The following is a 20,712-nucleotide window of genomic DNA, read 5'->3' as shown; positions in this document are numbered from 1 at the left end:
TACACACAATAAGTGTCATTTTTAAAAAAAATTGATGTTAGACATTCACACATTGGTATGTTCCCAGTTCACTTGGTGTTGGACAATCTATGGCTTTTGATGTACTTAATGACATATATCCGCAATTCTCATATTTACCAAGTATTTTCATTGGTCTAAAATATCTTAATTAGACATTTATGGTCATTTTAACTTAGGGTTATTATTGATAGTGATAGTCTGATACTTGTCCTTTGGTTGGTTCCAGTAGTATTTGTTCTTCTCTTTCCCATTATGCATCTCAGGAAGTTGCTGGATAACTGAATTGAACATGTTTAATTCTCTCCTGATTTTCATTTGTTCATGTATTTTTCCCCAAGCTTTCATGACTGTGCTAATCTTGCATCCCAATCTGTGTGTAGGCTTCCCCTACACACAGTGCTATTTTAATAGTTCTGACCTTCTATAGCTTGTGGTTATATTAAAGGTTTTTTTTTAAAATGTCTATCATACTTTTTAAAGGATAACACTTTTAGTTATAGAAATCTTGATTGGTAGCCATTTACTTTCAGGACTTGAAACATGTCATTCCATGATGTCTTAAATTTTAGGATTTCTGTTTGTCTTTATAAGTAAGATGGTGTGCCCTATTGCAGCATTTCATATTTTTTTTTTGCCAGTCCTGGGCTTGAGCTCAGGGCCTGAGCACTGTCCTTGGACTTTCTCAAGGCTAGAGCTCTACCACTTGAGCCTCAGCACCACTTCTGGCTTTTTTCTATGTATGTGGTACCAAGGAATCGAACCCGGGTCTTCATGCATGCTAGGCAAGCACTTTAACCACTAGGCCAAACTCCCATCCCCATATTTTTCTTTTTTTCGCTGTTGTCTTTACATCTAACTATAATATAACATGAAGGAGTTAGTGATTGGCAGTGTCTATGTAGGGTTGTAAATGCTTCTTGTGCATCCATTTCTTCCTAAGGAAAGAAATGGAGAAATTGCTGCTGCAGTTTTACTTCATAGGTTTTTTTTTGGCTTTTTTTAAAAAAGAATTTATTAATGTTGATTTTTATATCATATTTACTTCATAGGTTTTTGATGACTTTGGTTGTATTTCAACTCCTTTTGTCCCATGGATTCTTAGATTTGTTCTGAAATTCTTGAAAGTTATGTTTTTTCTTTGTTGATCAATGGAAAAACAAGTGGATTGCCAATCCCTGATGGCCTGTCTTCAGCTCAATCAAGTGATAATGCTTTCCGCAGAGTTAATTTCTTTTCACTGAATAAATGTTGGTTTATTAGCAGTATAGAGTTTGCACAGAGCATGAATTTAATGCATGACTCTGGCCACTCCCTTCCCCCACTTTCAATCTGCAGTTACTGTTGTCTCAGCTTGAGTTTCTTTCTCTATGCTGCCCCTCCAAAGGTCTTTATGGAAGAACAGTGGTATTCTGGGAGGATGGGGGACCCCTTCAGAGTGTAGAAGAACCTGAAGCCCTGAGACAGAAATGGGCCTATCCACAAGCACACAGGCTATGGGATGGAGCTAAAAGTAGGCCACAGCTTTCCATCTTCTCAGCAGCCAAGCGAGTTAATTTTTTTTTTATTTCCAAGATTTTCATTTGTATTTTTCCAACAGGTATCTTTTTTGTTTTGGCCAGTCCTGGAGCTTGAACTGTTCTTGGGCTTTTCCTCAAGGGTATTGCTCTACCACTTGGGCCATAGCACCACTTCTGGCTTTTCTATGTATGTGGTACCATGGAACGGAACCTGGGTCTTCATGCATGCTAGGCAAGCACTCTACCACTAGACCAAACTCTCAGCCCCTGATCATTTGTATTTTTTTCAGTGTCAACTTTGTTTCTAAAGTTCTGAATTTATCTTCATTTTTTCATGTTATTCTTACAATGATATTTAGGTCCAGTGAGAAAACAGGCATTGATATGCTTTCTCATTGTCGTTAATACTGGGATTTGATCTCAGGTCCTTACACTTGCTTGAAGAGCGCTTTGTTGCTAAGCTGTGCTTCTAGACCCTTTTAGCATTGATTATTTTTGTAATAAGATTTCTTTTTTTGCCTGTGCCTAGATCACAATCTGCCTATTTTATTCCTGATGAAGATTGAGAGGCAGACATGTGGCTTCACATCCAGCTTCTTCTACTGAAATGGAGTATTGCAGACTGTTCTTCAATAGGGTGACCTTGTGTGACAGGTCACACACTATCAAGCCCAACTGTTGATTAGGAAGGGTTCTTGTCCATATGTCTGGGCTGGCCTCTATAATGTTCTGGCAATTAAGGGGGATGTGAACTCCAACAATAGAGTCACCAGCACTCAGTGAATCAAGCGAGGAGTCATTTTAACAGCACAGCTGCACTTTTGGGCTGAGAGCAGCCTTGAGCTTCAGTGAGGCTTAGTCTTTAAAGGTAGACATCCCACACAGGTGATCCTAACGACACACAGGTGGTCGTCATGTACCACACGACGTCACCTTATGAGGTCCACAGTCAATAACCACAAGGATGGGATGACACGCACGTGATCCTAACCACATGCAGGTGGTCCAGCAGGTTAAGCCTTTTTACAAAAACGAAAACAGAATTTGGCCATAATCTTCCAGATGTCTGTCTTTAAAGCAACAAAGATGGAAAGTGTGAGCTATAATTGCCAGACCCGTTTTCTATTATTTTGAAGAGTGGCAAAGTGTAGAAGTCAAGAGTATGCCCTCTAATATCAGACTTGCCTGGGTTTAAATTTTGGCTCAATTACTTACTAGTAATGCTAAATACAAATACCTCTGGTTTTTCATTTCTAGGTCCATGTATATAGCACATGATTGCCATGTGGATTTATTGAGTAATCCACATGTCTTGTAATAGATATTCACTGAGAGTAAACACAATAAAGGTGTTTGCAATTATTACTACTTAATTGTATTAGTTATAGAAGCCATGATTTTTACATGCTGTAACAAAGCTAAGTTTCTGATGCCCCTTGCATTACAACCAGCTTCTGATTAAAAAAAAAGCCAGGAGCAGTGGCTCACACTTGTAATCCTAGCTGCTCAGGAGGCTGAGATCTGAGGATTGCAATTCAAAGCCATACCTGGCACTAAAAAGTCCGTGAGACTCTTATCTCCATTTAACCACCAGAAAACTGGAAGTGGTGGTATGGTTTAAGGAGTAGGGCAGTAGCCTTGAGCTGAGTTGCTCAGAGACAGAGCCCAGGCCCAGAGTTTCAAGTCCCACAATCGAGAAAAAAACAAAGTCAAACTGAGTTATTAGCATAGCAGTGCTAGGCTAATAAATGTTTTGACAGCCAGTCAGAGGAAGGGAAAAGTGGACAAGTCATTGAACATGCAGATGGGAGGAGATGTACACAACTTCACTCTGGGAAGTGGCATTAGAAGATTTAGAATCTAAGTAGTTTGCATTATATTAAATTGTACACAAAATTTTCTCCTAAACATTTGCAGGTGTTATCTGTTCTTGAACCCCCTCCCTTCTTTCTTCTTTTCCTTCTTGCTCTTTGCTCTTCCCCCTACCTGTATCTCATTCTTTTCCCTTTCTCTGTGTGTTTTAGTCTAAAATAACAAGTGTTCACTTTGTGAGATGATCTTCCTAAATAAATCACATAAATAAAATCATTCTCGTTAATATATAAACTAAAGGGCTAGCAGTGGGGGCCTAGTGGTAGAGTGCTTGCCTAGCAGGCACGAAGCCCTAAGTTCAATTCCTTGGTACCATATACACAGAAAAAAACCTAAAAGTGGTGTTGTGGCTCAAGTGGTAGAGTGCTAGCTTGAGACAGCCCAAGCATAGTGTTCAGGCCCTTAAGTTTAAGCCCCAGGACTGGTGAAAAAAGGATAGAAAGTAAATAAGCTAGGATGTAATCCTAGCTACTCAGGAGCCTGAGATCTGAGGACTGTGGTTCAAAGCCAGCTCAGGCACTAAAGTCCCTGAGACTTACCTCCAATTAACCATCAGAAAACCAGAAGTAGCACTATGGCTCAAGTGGTAGAATACTAGCCTTGAGCTGGAGGGCTCAGGGACAGTGCCCAGGCCCAGAATTCAAGCCCCATGACTATATATATATAAACATAATTCTTTCTCATTATTTCATTTTCAAAATAAAATTATTTTAAAAATCAATCCTAGGTATGTACTAACGCAAATGAGTGCAGATGTAAGAAAGGCTTCTTACCACCAGACTGCCAAAATACAGAAAGAGCATTTCCTGTTTTTACTGGGAAAGATGGCAAGTACCTATTTATTTAAATAGCTGTTCTGTGAAATTATGAAATTGCTTATTTTTGGTAAAGTGAAGTCAGTTTTTGACACTTGACCAAAAGGCTACTAATATGATTTTAAAGAGAACTAAACTAGAATTCTCTCAAATTATGTTAACCACATATTCCCTTGAAATCTTGCTCCTTTTATTCTATAAATTTTCTATTAAAAATGTCATGTTTCGATTAGCTGGATGCCGGTGGCTCATGCCTGTAATCCTAGCTATTCAGGAAGATGAGATCTGAGGATAGTGATTCAAAGCCAGCCAGGGATGGAAAGTCTGTAAAACTCTATCTCCAGTTAACCACCAGAAAACCGGAAGTGGTATTGCGGCTTATAGTAGTAGGGTGTGAATCCTGAGCAAAAGAGCTCAGAGACAGCACCCTAGATCCAAGTTCAAGCTCCATGGCTGAAAAGAAAAAGAAAGCATGATTAAAGCTGATATTCTCCATCAGAATATTTCAACCTGCTACTTGACCTTTATGATAGATTCTGAAATGATCAGCTTCAAACAAACATTTATTCTGTGTCAGTAGTTAGTATGCTTCTATTATGTAATATATCAAATAGAAGATAATAATATACTTGTGAAGGAATTTGTAGTTCCAATGAAAGCAATTTGTAAATACTGCTTAGAAGGTAGCATTCTGTTTATTCATTATGGCTTTAGATATGTTTACTGAGTTTGCAAATATTTATTATAACTCTTAGTAGATGATGCATTCTAACTAGACACTGCGATTGGAAGTACATCAAATAGTTATCATGGAACTCAGGGACTGAGCTTAAGTTTGTATAACCTGTAGTCACAAGTGAAAGTTAGGAATCTAATCTCCAAATGTTTATTCTCATGCCCGTCTTAGTAGCATGCTCTATATAGTCATGTATACATGCATGTATTCACACACAAACATATAAATACACATAAACTCAAGGGTAAAAAGCCAATATTCTAACTAGAAATTGGACACATCATTTTACAATGAAGTTGATTTGATAATCCAATTCTTGAAACAAAGCAAAGGTGAATAGCCTTCTGACTACATTTTCCCACTTTTCATATTATTGAGGTCTTTGGGCCCATTTAAAGTATTTTAATGAGATTCAGTGGTAGTTACTATCATAGAATGTGTTACAGCTTTCGGAGCTTGGTTGCCTAAGTTCCTAGAAAGAAAACTTTTAGGTACAGTTTCAAGTATCATAGCTTTATAGTAATTTTCTAATATCTCTTGACTTTCAAAAATGTGTTGTAGTTTGAAAGTGAAATCAGCTTAATTTTTAATGTACTTTTTATTTTTAGCCACAGTGGTGAAAGGAACTTCTCCAAAAGCTGAAAAGAAGTGGCTCCTAGGGCTATACATCGGTTTACCTGCTTTCCTTTTGGCGGTCATGGTAGTTGCAGCATGGAATAACCGGAAAAAGTGGTTTTCCAAAAAAGAACAATCGCGAAGTAGCAAGTAAATTGCATTTGTGCTCCAGAGTTAAAATTGAGTAACATGTGAACCTAATAACATAAAGCAATGTCATGAGCAGTAATGACACTTTCATTTTATCAGGATGCTTACTTACGTGAATATCCTCATTAGTGAGTAAATTTGCCAAAATATAATGATTGAGGAGTGCAATATATGTAATATACCAGGGCCATTGCTGCAGAGGGGAAGAACACAAGGAAATTCGGAAGTCACAGGATTTTGGAGTGTCCCAAAGCTTCTTAAAGTGTGGACTGTGTTGTCCTTTGATATCACAATATCTCAATGGACCTCGCTGCCTCATACAGAAAAAAAATTACAAATATTCTCTAGGTGAAATTTTTAGAAGGTAAATTTCTAGTTTTTCCTCTCACATACTTTTTTTTAAAAGAGAAATAATTCTAACACAAAGGTAACACACATCTGTTTGCTCTCGGGAAATAAGTTTTTTTCCTTTTGCTTATTGGGGTCAGGAAATCAATTCTTTCCTCACCCTTTGTGCACCTCTCCTTGTGTGACCCCCTCCTGCACAGGGAGACCTGTAGCATCCATGTGCCCCCTGCAAATGCATCCCCCTTTTTCATCTAGTTTATGTGCTTTTCAGGGATGACTTTATTTTATTAGCAATTTGGAAAATAGTTACACTTTGTAATTGGTTTGAATGTGATCCCTACATATGCTTTTATTTTAGATCAATTTTTTTTGCCAGTCCTGGGGATTGAACTCAGGGCCTGGACACTGCCCTTGGACACATTTTGCTCAAGGATAGCACACTGCCACTTGAACCACAGTGCCACTTCTGGCTTTTTCTGTGTGTGTGTACCCAGGGCTTCATGCATGCTAGGTGAGCACTCTGGGCTTGGGAATGGTCCCTGAGCTTTTTAGCCTGAGGCTATTTCTCTACCAATAGAGCCACCACGCCACTTCTCAATCTTTACCTCTGTCATCACTCTTACTTACTCTCTTCCTAAAACAATTTCAAACTGTTTCTATTTTTCTGTTCTGATACATGCATATAAGGTACTTCAACCATCTTGTTTTTTGCTCTCATCTGCACTCATCCACAACAGAATCTGTTGCCATTCATTTTTTTTTTTGCCAGGGCCTGAGATCAAGGCCTGAACTCTGTCCTTGAACTTTCTCAAGGCTAGAGCTCTACCACTTGAGCCTCAGCACCACTTCTGGCTTTTTCTATGTACGTGGTACTGAGAAATCAAACCTGGGTCTTCGTGCATGCTAGGCAAGCACTCTACCAGTAGGTCAAACTCCTGGCTCCTATTCATTTTCTGTAGTGTATATCAATGAACACAAGGTTTCACTATGATATTTCACACCTGCATATATCTTACGTCACTCAGATTGGCATCATCTGTAGGTTTTAGGTTAAAAGGCATAATCAATTTTGAATACAAGTTGGGGCATGACAGAGTCAAATATTCAAGTTCAAATGTCTCACATTCAGTGTTTAGAAGTGACAAGACACAGGATGGTAATATATCTCAGTGTCAAAGCTCTTGCTGAATTTCAGACCCTGTATGTAAAAACCAGGTACTGAAAAAGAAGAAAAAGGCAAAAAGCATATCAGAGATTTCCTGATGCTTTTCTCATTGGAAAGTCTGAAACATACTCTTTGAGGATGAGTATGTGAGAAAATAAAACTAGTATTTTGTCTTTGTTCAGTGACATTGGGACATTATTTGTTAGTAAATAGTTTTATAAAAAGTAAGACTTTTTTTTTATTCATGAAATAGGTAAGTTGTTAAGTTGTTCTTTTCATTTTTTTTTATAGATCCAGATCAGAAGAGAGTACTCACACTTACACCAGCAGGTATGTGAATCAGATGTTTAATGATACATATTGAGAACTGAGAATAAATTGTTACTTCACAATTCATAAGCCCATCCTGGCTTGAGCTCAGGGCCTGAGCATTGTCCTTGGGCTTTCTCAAGGCTACAGCTCTATCACTTGAGTCACAGCACCACTTCTAGCTTTTTTCTACGTATGTAGTACGGAGGAATTGGACCCAGGGCTCCGTGCATACTAGGCAAGCACTCTACCACTAGGCCAAACTCCCAATCCTATTCACTAAATTTTTATTAGATGGCTACTTTGAAAAAGTACAAGGAATAAAATTGTTCATGTCTAATAGGATATATATGCAGTGAGAAAAGAAAAATACCTTAATGCCTGAGACTCATACCTTAATGCCAGTTACTTAGGAGACTCAGGTCAGAGAATCATGGTTCAAAGACAGCCGGAGAAAACTCTATGCCTCTAGTAAACCAGAAGTAATGTTGGATTGGCAGTAACCTTGAAGTGGTAGCACACCAGTCAATAAATAAACAAGGTGAATGAGAGCACAATTTGCTGAGTTCTAGCTCCAGTACATACACACACACCATAGAAATAAAAGACAATATACTTTGCTGAAACATTATCAAGTTTGGGCGATGTTTTAGTACAAAGTACACTGCTTGGGAAAATAAACCAATGTCTAAAATTTGATAAATTGAGATATAATTCATAAATCTAGGTGTATAAATTTTTATGCAATTTTTGGTTGAGAAGAATTAATTATATTGACTTTTTGTAAACATAATAATAAGATGTTATTTTTATGTTCAGTAAATAGCATTTTGTTCCTATTAATGCTTCTGAACTATAAATTGGGTAGCCATTCTCTTTCAAGGTAAAATATCCAAGCATTTGTTCAGTAAGAATGACTACTTTCCTATGCTTAACCTCTCTATTATGATGATGCACTTTGGAAACAAACATTAGACATATTGAACTGAAATGGTTGATTTTTTATTATGGCTGTTCTGTTATGAGTAAATTATAATGTATTGAAACATAGTAGATTTAGTTAGCTTTTCTTCACCTTGGGACATATGTCTTACATTCTTTCATCTCAGAGAATAGAGGCTAAGTCTATCTTGCTCAGAATTGTGTAACCAATATGGAGTAGAATGCTTGGCATATCTTAAGTGACCAGCACAACAAAACTGAAACACAAGTGACACAGGCAACCCTCTGTGTGTGGACAGTACACACACACACACACACACACACACACACACACACATTCATCTGTCTGTAATACTGTAACTTTCTCCATTGTTTCCTCTTTTATCCTGAAATGTTAACATAGTCACTCCTTGACTCACCTGACTAGACAGAGATGACAGCATTATCTGTGGGAAAACATACATTCTGACTCCTATAGTATAGTATAATCTGGGACATTTGGCACCATAGCCTTTGGTTTTAGTGTGCACTAGGGAAACCTTTTTAGAATGATTACTCATTTAAATTTCAACAACTCACTGGATACTATAGTTTTCACGTCATTTATTTTAGATATTATCTTTGCCTGGTACAAAGTTCATGGGAGAGTATATTGAAGCCAAATAAACCAGAGTGGCAGGATGAGTTAGTACTATTTTATTTGGATTATTATTATTATTATTATTATTATTATTATTATTATTCAAGCCCTGTGGCTTGAATTCAGGGCATAGGCATTGTCACTAGGCTTTTTAGTTCAAGAATAGTGATGTATCAGCCGAATGTGCCTGTAATCCTAGCTACTCAGGAGGCTGAGATCTGAGGATAATGGTTCAAAGCCAGCCCAGGCACTAAAGTCTGTGAGGCTCTTATCTCCAATTAACCACCAGAAAATTGGAAGTGGCACTGTGGCTCAAGGGTACAGCGGTAGCCTTGAGGTGAAGGGCTCAGGGACAGTGCCCAGGCCCAGAGTTCAAGTCCCATGACTGTCAAAAAAAAAAAAAAGAGTAGTGCTATACCCCTTGAGCTACAGCTCTTCTTCTGGCTTTTTGGTGATTGATTAGAGATAATAGTTGTATGAACTTCCCTGCCCAGGCTGGCTTTGAACTGTGATCCTCAGATCTCAGCCTCCTGCGTAGCTAGGATTACCCTGGCCATTGGCACTTAGCAGAAGTGATTTTTAAATGTGTGTGCTCTGTCAATATTTCTCTGAAAATCAGAAGGATCTTAGACCATTTAACAGAAAATGGTAATCATTGATTTTTCCGTATTATTATTATTTAGCTTTCAACTTTTTCCAAGTGTTGCAACTTCCATTAGTCACTGCTATTATAATTTTAAATTAAATAAGTAGTTAATACTTTAAAATATATGCATCACTTGTTTTGCCCATTATTCATTCTTGAATCCATTTATTTTTATTTAAATTGAATTTCCATTTTCTGCTGAAGTACAGCCCTTTTAGCTTTAGACGGTGTCTCTGTGTTACAGACATTTTGTGTTAAAGGTCTGGACATGATTTTTCTCCCATTCATTTCTGAATGATAGCTAGATGGTCACAGATCATCTGGGAGGTTGAGAGTCTCTTTACTGAAAATCTTACAACACGCTGTTGGATGTACTTAGTTTTACTGATTGTCAGTCTGTTTATTTTGTATGCCCCCTACTTAAATCATGAAATCATTAATTAAAATAATTGATTTTTCTAGGTGATTTCTAAGCTATACTATTTACTTTTAAATGTCTTACTTTAATGTTGTATGATTTCATCAAATTTATTTTTATGCAGTTTTGAATTCAGTATAGTATAAATATTACTCAATATTAGATTCTGGAAAAATATCATCCATAATTGCTTCAGCTATTATTTCTTCCCATTCTGTCTTCTTTCCATCTGTGTGACTATTTTAAGGAGGATTTTCTTCTTGTTGGCCTACAGAACAATTCATAGTTATATTTTTACATATGGATCTGTTCTTGCTTGGTTTTTCCATCAGTTTGTTAATCAGTCTTTTTTTTTTTTTGCCAGTCCTGGGCTTCAGCTCAGGGTCTGAGCACTGTCCTTGGACTTTCTCAAAGCTAGAGCTCTACCACTTGAGCCATAGCACCACTTCCAGCTTTTTTTCTATGTATGTGGTACTGAGGACTCGAACCTGGGTCTTCTTGCATGCTAGGCAAGCACTCTACCACTAGGCCAAACTCCCAGCCCAATCAGTCAGTCTTTTAACAATTATTTCCTTACCTAATTCCTGCCTTGACCTTTGTGGAAATGCAAATATTTCTATCTTCCTGAAGTTCTCACTCATCTTTTTCATTCACATTTTTCATGTAATTTGCCTGTTATGATATGAACCAGTGGTTATAGCTTTTATCTGTCTCCAAAAGCCCTCAATTCCTCCCAAACTAGATTTGTTAAAAGCATTATCTCAGGGGATATAGCTTTTTGAGCTTTAGCTCCTGTTTTCTGATGAGCTCTAATTTTTTTTACTTTTTACTGCTAGACAGGCCATTTCTGATGGACATACTCAGATTTTTTGGGGGGGGGGGTTTGGGGCTTGAACTCTAGGCCTGGGCATTGTCCCTGAGCTCTTCAGTTCAAGACTACCCTTCTACCCCTTGAGCCACAGAGCCACTTCCGGTTTTCTGTTGGTTAATTGGAGATAAAGAGTTCCATGGACTTTCATAAATGGGCTGGCTTTGAACCTCAGTTCTCAGATCTCAGCCTCCTAGGCTAGGATTACAGGTGTGAGCCACCAGTGTCCAGCAATGCTAGCCTTTTGTGCTAGTGTTTCCCTAGCTCTTTGGTCTATGTGCAATACAAAGGGAGAGTATTCCTGCCAGTCCTGTCTGCCTAGTACTTGAGCTGAAGTAAGTGTGACTTTCAAGTTACAAAACGTAGCAATTTATATATCGACAAATAAAAGCTAACGTACAGCCCAAAGGCTAGATTTAGGCTTTGAGAGCCAAGTTTTTTATTTCCTGTGTTTAGAAGTCACAAGGATATAACTTTTTGAGGAGTGCAACACTAGGGTTTGAACTCAGGGACTTGTGATTACTGTGTAAATGCTCTATCATCTGAGATATGCTCCACTTGGAATTCCTAAGAAAGAAAAGATCTCTCTTCTTTTGATTCTTTTTTTCCCTACTGGAGAATTTAAATTTGGTGCTCTAGGTTGGATTTAGAGTTTGGGTAAACAAGAACACTACTTGCTTCCATGCCTAAGGGTTTGAAGGGTTAGTTTGGACATGAAATGGTCCATTCTTCAGTCTCAAATGAATACTAGCTTAGTTAGCTTAGTCCTAACTATTCAATATTATTTTTATTTAGGTCGATGTCAGAAGCTAGTACCGCAGCAAATGCTACCAGGTAAACAATCTAGGATGTGCTTTTAAATAACTATTTTAAATTTATTAAAATATGATTCAACATCTTATTATCAGCTACAGTAGAAAAAGGTCTATGCAAAAACTAACAGTAACATTTTCTATTCTAAGGACAATAAATTTATCTTCAGATGACCAGAATTATTAATTGACTGCTGTTGATATATTGTTAAAATTGTAGTGAAATCTAATCTGAGAGAGGGTATTAATGTTTAGTCAGAATTTGAATACTTTTACATGCTTTATCTGATGGAAATATCCCTTCTTTGTTGAGATTGTATTTATATCTAAGAATTAAGTTAAAAAGAGCTTTAGTAGATGATATCAAAGATACATTCAAATCTATGGTCTCCACAATTGTTTTGACTTCTTGAATTTCTTAAATATTTTTAGTTTCTCAATTATGTCTGTAATTTGATGTTATCTGATGCTTCTTGTCTTTGTAGAGTTTTTCTTTTCTTGTGTTGTCTACTCTTTCTTCCTTTAAGTGGCCTCTTTTAGTTATATTGAGTTCACTGTTCTTCCAGAATAGTCTATATCCATAGATTATGTTTCTTAGGCTTATCCAAAAAATTAGGCAGTTTTGTTCCTGAGGGAAGTTAGCTGCTAGGAAAGCCACTGAGATTCTCTGTCCTTTACTCCCTAAATGATTGCTGGATATCTCCTAATGTAGCCATCCTTGCAGACATTAGTGACTTACTCCCACCAAACTAGAACCAAAGAGATTGTTTTCAGTTCTTTGTGTTTGCTCAACTGTGCTGTTCCTAAGGGCGAGAGACAGAGTGCCTGAACTGCAGGTCTCTGGACTTTGACATTCTCTGCACCTTTACCTCCAGTTGTCTACTGATACTGTGTGTGGGTGAAGGCCATGTTTGTTTTGCTCATCACCATGTATAGGCATCATGGAGAGTGAATGTTCAGTAAGAACTTAAAATTGTATTATTATTATTTCTTTTTTTTTCTCCTGGAGGAGATGTGGAAGCCAGGGTGAGTGGGAAGGGCCGGCTCGTGTGGCAGGTGTCCCCATCTACCCCAGGCACAGGCCAGCTCTGGTGGGCTCAGGAGAAGGCCTGCCCCTCAGTAGAGCACACCCAGATACTCAGGGGTCACCGGCCAATGCTGGCCTCGCCTGAGCTTTAACAGTGTATGGTTCAATAAGTACTTTTTAAGTGACTGATTACTCTTTGAAAATGTTAAACATTCTTATTTTCATTATTGTCAATGAAAAATGTAATAGTAAGTTATGATCAGAATCAACTCTTTTATGATCATTTTTCTCCCAACCCTTCCTCCTTCTCACATCCATCCCATCAAGTTGCCTTGTTCCATTTTCACATATGCGCATTGATGATATTTGGCCACTTTCCTTCTTTCTGTCCATGATATAACCTTTAGGATTACACTCGAGCTTCACCTATGCACACATGGTTAGAACTAGAGCTGCTCCTACCACCCTCTCATGTTACTGCAATCACGTAATCAGCCCTTTTCAGGAGGGCAGTTCAACTGCGTTGATTCAAAGGGCAGGACAACATCCTGGGCTAAGACTGCTGCATTTGAAGTGTGGGTTGGAACATGGAATGTATAGTTCATCCTTGTGTCTAGCATTTGTCAGAAAATTCTTTGATTTTTGAAACTTTAAATGTAATAAGATCATCAGCTATAGTTTCTGTGCTTAACTGTTAGAATCATTATTGTATTTTCTTATAACAGAAGTTCATTTTACCTGTATGTTTTGGTGTTTAATTTTTGGAAAGTTAGAGAGATTGGACTCCTTGGGTGAATATATTTCTGGCTAATCAAGAATGAATTTCTTTCACAAAGTAAAAATGTTTTGGGTTTAAATAATAGAAATCTCATGTATTTTTGTATCTGTCTCCTCTCTCTCTCTCTCTCTCTCTCTCTCTCTCTCTCTCTCTCTCTCTCTCTCTCCCTCCCTCCCTCCCTCCCTCCCTCTCTCTCTCTCTCTCTCTCTCTCTCTCCCTCCCTCCCTCCCTCCCTCCCTCCCTCTCTCTCTCTCTCTCTCTCTCTCTCTCTCTCTCTCTCTCTCTCTCTTTCTCTCTCTCTCAATATGAGTCAGAGTAGGAGGAAAAGTCAACTGTATGTTTTGAAGATTAAAAAAGTGGGGGCTGGGAATTTGACCTAGTGGTTAAAGTGCTTGCCTAGCATGCACGAAGGCCTGGGTTCTATTCCTCAGTACCACATACGTAGAAAAAAGCTAGAAGTGGTGCTGAGGCTCAAGTGGTAGAGCTCTAGCCTTGACAAAGCCCAAGGACAGTGCTCAGGCCCTGAGCTCAAGCCCAGAACTGGAAAAAAAAAGTGAAATAAAAGAGAGTCTGTCACTAATATCAGTGATAGATTTCAATGGAAACATTGATGTAATTAATTTCAATTTGTCTTCAATCCATTCTTTTTTGTTCCCATTATTTCATTTGGTAGTTTAGAAGTAAAGGATTTGTGTCTATAAAATGGACAAGAGGTCCAAGAATTTTCAATTTTGGTAACAACAATTAGCAAAATATTAGACATTTGGTAGCTATTTTTAAACTTTGAAGAGAAAGAGGAAGAAATTGTCATAAAAATATAACTTTGATAGATTGCCTTCTGCCAACCTAAACATTTTGTTTTCCTTCTCATTTAGATCGAAATCACGGGAAAGCACCCCAACACCTGTCAATGGGTATGCACTCCAGGAGATAGTCCCCCAAATAATATAGATTTTAAGTAAAATGAAATTACTTATCTACATTTAATTTTTTGTGTATGGGGTCATGGGGCCTGAACTCAGCCTGGGCACTGTCCCTGAGCTCTTCAGCTCCAGGCTACCACCATACCCTTGAGCCAAGCCCTACTTCCCGTTTTCTAGAGGTTAATTGGAGATATAAGAATCTCAGGTCCTTTTGTGCCTGGGCTGGCTTTGTGCCTTGATCCTCAGATCTCAGCCTTCCAAGTAGCTAGGATTACAGGTGTGAGCCACTACATCCAGCTTTCTACATTTAATTTTTAAGTATTGATTAGGTAGATGAATTGTTAACTTCTGAAATAATAACCTATCAACCTATAAACCTGTACTAACCTTGCTGCTATGAGTACTCACTTCCACATAACCTTCTCTTAAGCTAACTAAAAATTTGTTCTAATTGTTAGAGTAAGATTAAGGAGTTGAATCTAGTGAGATGCACAATCGGAGCACTATAGGTCCAGTACTCATGGTTTATGAGCATTGAAGTGATAAAAAAATCAGTTCACATGCCCATAAGCAATCCATTACTTTTTCTGGCATCTCATCAGCCTTTGTTCTTTGTACTTTTGGTGGTTGCCATTCTGAATGAGCCCTAATACATGCTGATGGGAAAATAACTACTATGGTAGCTATTATGGTGATTCCTCAAAAAACTAAAAGTGGAAGTACTCTCTGATCCAGTGATACCACAGTTGAGAAACTGTGCAAAAGACTGCAAATTAGGATACAAGAAAGGCACCACCACACTCATGTTCATTGCTGCCTTATTCACAATATCCAAGTCATGGAAACAGCCCAAATGCTCTACAACCAATGAATGGATCAATGACTATCAGAAACACACATGCATGTGCAGGTGTGCGTGTGTGTGCAGACACACACACATATACACACACATTGGGATTGTAATCATCCATCAAGAAGAATAAGATAATGTCATTTACAGGGAAGTGGATGGGCCTGAAAAAAATAATACTTAATAAAATAAGCCAGGTTCAGAGGGCCAAATGGTGCAGGGGAAATTATATTTAAACTATACACACCTATGAAAACATACACTGGGACAAATGCATATATGTATGATCAAACTGTTCAAAGTATGTTAGATGTAGGAGATCCACAGTATAAGGCCTTCGAACAATTTTTTTTACATGGCAAGGAAAATAGAGAATTTATTTTAGGGCAATTTATTGGGGGGAAAACAAACACTCTTTCCCTCTGCATTTGAATGAAGCTGCTGCTCCCCAACCCCCGTACTCTCTCAAAGGAAATCTGCAATAGGAAAGTTTCCCGCTTATAAACAATTAACAGCAAGCTCAACCCCATTAATATAATGAAGCTGAAACAGGTCTTGACTGAGGAAAATGGGGACTAGATAAGAGGTGGAAAAATGAACAGGAGTGATGAGTCAATATAGCCATACCCTTTCTGCATATGTGAAAACTGAACTAGGAAATTTGAGGAGATAGAGGTTAGGATAGAAGGGGAGGGAATGATGATAGGGGTGATTTTGATCAAGATTCATTGCACATGTAAATTGACATCTTAATTTGCAACCCTTTTGTCAAACCATTTGAAGAAAATATACATAATGTAATATATCATAAATATATTCTATTATATGGCATAATAAATATAGTTTTGTAGAAAATGAATATATATATTATATAACATAAAAAGCATTCACATTATGGAAACCAAAGAAATAATTTGGAAAAAGTAGCTACTAAGTACTTAACTTTCATATAAAGTAAATATACTAATATTATAGTTGTAAATACTTGTCTAGGAAAAGTTGGAAATTTCTAATTTGTGAGCATTTCTGATTTCCTCAGAAATCAGAAAATGATACATATGTTATGACCAGTTTTTAGAATTTGAACTCGGACCCTCCTACTAGGCAGACCCTTTCACATTCTTTTTGCTCTAGGTGTTTTTTCTTGGCTTGGGTCTGATGTTCAGGCTTAGAGCCAGCCTTGAACCATAATCCCTCCTATCCGTGCCTTTCATGTAGCTAAGATGACCTGTGTGCAACCTCACTGTGATGTCAGGGTTTTCCCTGTTTCTTAGCTCGATATGAACTGTGATCCTCCTGCTACCTACCTCCTAAGTGGCAGGGACTACCACTCAGCCACCTTTTCAGCCTGACAATAAAAAATAATTGACAAATCAACCTTATAAGCATTCTTGGAAGAATTATTTTCCTGTCACACTCACACTTTTCACCTGGTAGTCCCTTGTTTGTAGCTGTGGCAAAAGGAATGGAGTTTGCTATTACTGTTTTGAATGTGTGTTTTTCTTTTCTGCAGTAACTAATCATCTTCTCAGAAGGCAGTGGAAAACATCGATGGTCTCACTGAGAAAAGAAATTGACATCTTTTCACCTGGGCACAGGTGATAAAACCAATAAACTGAATGTGGACCAATTTGTGTGCCAGTTTGTGTGCTTCTCTTTCCCCTTCTTTTACCTCAATTTTCAGCCCACAGGGTCACAATTTTGCCACTTTTGGCCCTGAAGTGAAGACCAAAGATATAGCTCAGATACAAATATTTGTTGCATATTTTATTTTATTTTTTTATTGTAATTAGTAAAAGGGTTACATGATATTTGCCAGATAGAAGGTGCATTAATTCACATACATTGATACCCTTTCACATGTCTTGGTACCCGTTTCCCTCCCCACCCACACCCCCCACCCGTCTTGGTTTTCCCCCCTTCCCTATCAAATTTCAAATATCCAAATACAAATAAGTTCAATATATCAGATAACAAAGTGAGATACTATACCAATATGAAATAACCAAGGGACAGCAAAGGAGATGAGAGACAACATAGTACATTAAGGACAACAATCATTCATTATATGGCTTTTGTTTCACTATCCTGGAGGTCCTTTCAATTAGCTTCACATTATATGTCCTTATGTATCAAGAGTTTGCTCTATTGCAAATCTCTGCTAGTAGAGCCCAAGGTTTCTACTGATTATGACGAATGAGGGAAACCATTGAGCCTAAGTTCCTTTGAGTCTGGCTTACTTCACTTAATATGATTTTTTCTAAGTCTTTCCATTTCCTAACAAATGGGGCGATGTCATTCTTTCTGACAGCAGCATAGAATTCCATTGTGTACAAATACCACAACTTGTTGATCCACTCATCAACTGAGGGACATCTAGGTTGGTTCCATATCTTTGCTATGGTGAATAGTGCTGCAATGAACATTGTTGTGCTAGTGGGTTTAGTATGTCCTTGTTTCTGGGTGGTTGGGTAAATGCCAAGTAGTGGAATTGCTGGGTCATAGGGGAGTTCTATGTTTAGCCTTTTGAGGCACTGCCACACTGCTTTCCATAGTGGTTGAACGAGTTTGCACTCCCACCAACAGTGTAGTAGTGATCCCTCCTGGCCACATCCCCTCCATCTGTTGTCATTCGTTTTCCTGATCTTGGCCATTCTAGTTGGAGTGAGGTGGAATCTTAGAGTTGTTTTGATTTGCATTTCTTTTATGACCAGAGATGTTGAGCATTTCTTCATGTGTCTATAGGCCATTTTTGTTTCTTCTTCAGAGAAGACTCTCTTTAAGTCTTTGGCCCATTTTTTAATGGGATGGTTGTTACTTTGGAGGTTAGTTTTGGAGTGATTCAATTTTTTGAGTGGTTGATATATTTTAGATATGAGGCCTTTGTCCGTTGTTTGGTTGGTGAAGATCTTCTCCCACTCTGTAGGCTTCCTGATTAGTTTACTAGCTATGTCCTTTGCCATACAAAAGCTCTGCAGTTTAATGCAGTCCCACTTATCCAGCCTTTCTCTGATTTGTTGTGATTCTTGGTCCTTATTAAGAAAGTTTCGACCTGTGCCAAGGAGGCCTAGTGTATCTCCTATTCCTTCCTGTAGAGTTTTCAGTGTGTCAGCTTTTACCTCCAGGTCTTTGATCCATTTGGAGTTAATTCTAGTGCAAGGGGACAAAGAAGGATCCAGCTTTAGTTTTCTGCAGGTGCTTAACCAGTTCTGCCAGCACAACTTGTTGAAGAGGCTGTCTTTCTTCCATTCTATTTTTTTGGCTCCCTTGTCAAAGATTAGGTGGCCATAGGTCTGTGGTTTAATATCTGGGTCCTCAGTTCTATTCCATTGGTCTTCAGGCCTGTTCCTGTGCTAGTACCAAGCTGTTTTGAAAATTATAGCTCTGTAATAGAGTCTAAAGTTTGGAATTGAAATTCCTCCAGCGCTGTTCTTTCTGCTAAGAAGTGTTTTTGCTATACGGGGTCTTTTATTATTCCATATGAAATTTTGGATTGCCTCTTCTATTTCTTTAAAGAATGACATTGGGATGTTGATGGGTATTGCATTGAATTTGTAGATAGCTCTTGGCAAGATTGTCATTTTCACAATGTTGATTCTTCCAATCCAGGAGCATGGGAGGTTTTTCCATTTCCTTAGTTCTGCTTTAATTTACTTTTTTAGGGTTTTAAAGTTTTCATCAAAAAGGTCCTTTACATTCTTAGTTAAGCTAATTCCTAGGTACTTTATTTTCTTTGAGGCTATTGTGAAAGGAGTTTCTTTCCTGATTATTGCCTCGTTCCTCTCACTGTTGTCATAAAGGAAGGCAGTTGATTTTTGAGGGTTGATTTTATAGCCTGCTACTCTTCCAAAGCTTTGAATCAGCTCAAGGAGCTTGGGAGTAGAGTCTATAGGATTCTTTAAATACAGAATCATGTCATCTGCAAAGAGGGATAGTTTTGTTTCCTCTTTCCCTACTTGGATCCCCTTTATGCTTGCTTCTTGCCTTATTGCACTGGCTAGGAATTCTAGTACTATGTTAAAGAGTAGTGGAGAGAGTGGGCATCCTTGTCTCATTCCTGATTTTAGAGGGAATGGCTTTAGATTTTCACCATTAAGTGTAATACTAGCAGTAGGTTTCTCATACACAGCCTTTATTACATTGAGGAATGTTCCATGGATACCTAGTTTCTCCAGAGCTTTTAACATAAAGGGGTGTTGGATCTTGTCAAATGCCTTTTCCGCGTCTATTGAGACAATCGTGATTTTTGTCCTTGCTCCTGTTGATGTGTTGAATTATATTGATTTGCGTATGTTGAACCAGCTTTGCCTCCCTGTGATGAATCCAGTTTGTTCATAGTGTATAATTTTTTTGATGAGTTGTTGTAGACGGTTGGCCAGTATTTTGTTGAGAAGTTTTGCATCGATGTTCATCAAAGATATAGGTCTATAGTTCTCTTTCTTTGATGAATCTCTGTCTGGTTTGGGGATCAGGGTTATACTGGCTTCATAGAATGAGTTTGGTAAGGAACCTTCATTTTCAATTTCGTTGAAGAGCTTGAGGAGTATTGGTGTGAGCTCTGCTTTGAAGACCTTATAGAATTCAGCTGTGAATCCATCTGGCCCTGGGCTTTTCTTAGGTGGAAGTTCTCTAATTGCCATTTCTATTTCAGAGCTTGAAATAGGCCTGTTTAGTTGGCTTAGTTCTTCTTGGTTCAGTGTGGCTATGTTAATATTGGCTAGGAATTCATCCATTTCATCTAGATTCTCAAATTTGTTGGCATAAAGGTTTGAGAAGTATTCCTTCATGGTATTCTGGATCTTGGTAATTTCTGTCGTGATATTACCATTTTCATCTGCGATTTTGTTCATTTCGATATGCTCTCTTCTTTTTTTGGTAAGATTTGCTAAGGGCTTGTCAATTTTGTTAATTCTTTCAAAGAACCAACTCCTTGTTTTGTTGATTCTTTCTATAGTTTTTTTGGATTCCAAATCATTTAATTCTGCTTTGATTTTAATTATTTGCTTTCTTCTACTGGGATTAGGGTTGGTTTGTTGCTCTTTTTCCAGGAGCTTAAGGTGAGACATTAACTTGTTGGTTTGCAATTTTTCCAACTTGTTGTAGGCACTCAGCGCTATAATTTTCCTCTGAGTACTGCCTTTGCTGTGTCCCAAAGGAGTTGGTAGTTTGTGTGCTCCTTACTGTTAAATTTCATAAACTGTTGGATTTCTGTTCTGATCTCTTCGATGACCCATTGGTGATTCAACAATGTGTTGTTCAG

The 20,712-nt window shown here is 38.0% G+C and overlaps 1 protein-coding gene across 1 annotated transcript in view; it reads left to right on the top strand.

The window, feature by feature from the left end:
- Adam32 (ADAM metallopeptidase domain 32) overlaps nt 1-17,082 on the top strand; it is a 107,831-nt gene extending 90,749 nt beyond the window's left edge. Inside the window, exons 18-23 of the mRNA XM_090353888.1 lie at nt 4,138-4,237; nt 5,570-5,726; nt 7,531-7,569; nt 11,858-11,896; nt 14,555-14,593; nt 16,966-17,082. Of these exons, the coding sequence (XP_090210014.1) occupies nt 4,138-4,237; nt 5,570-5,726; nt 7,531-7,569; nt 11,858-11,896; nt 14,555-14,593; nt 16,966-16,972 (381 nt within the window). The 3' untranslated portion in view covers nt 16,973-17,082. The remainder of the gene's footprint in view (nt 1-4,137; nt 4,238-5,569; nt 5,727-7,530; nt 7,570-11,857; nt 11,897-14,554; nt 14,594-16,965) is intronic.
- Nucleotides 17,083-20,712: the final 3,630 nt, after the last annotated feature.

This window comes from Megascapheus bottae, chromosome 20 (genome assembly GCF_031878675.1).
Source record: "Megascapheus bottae isolate mThoBot1 chromosome 20, mThoBot2.hap1, whole genome shotgun sequence".
Taxonomy (NCBI): Eukaryota; Metazoa; Chordata; class Mammalia; order Rodentia; family Geomyidae; genus Megascapheus; species Megascapheus bottae.
Note: the sequence above shows the minus strand (reverse complement) of the source record. Positions and strands in the feature narration are given on the sequence as shown.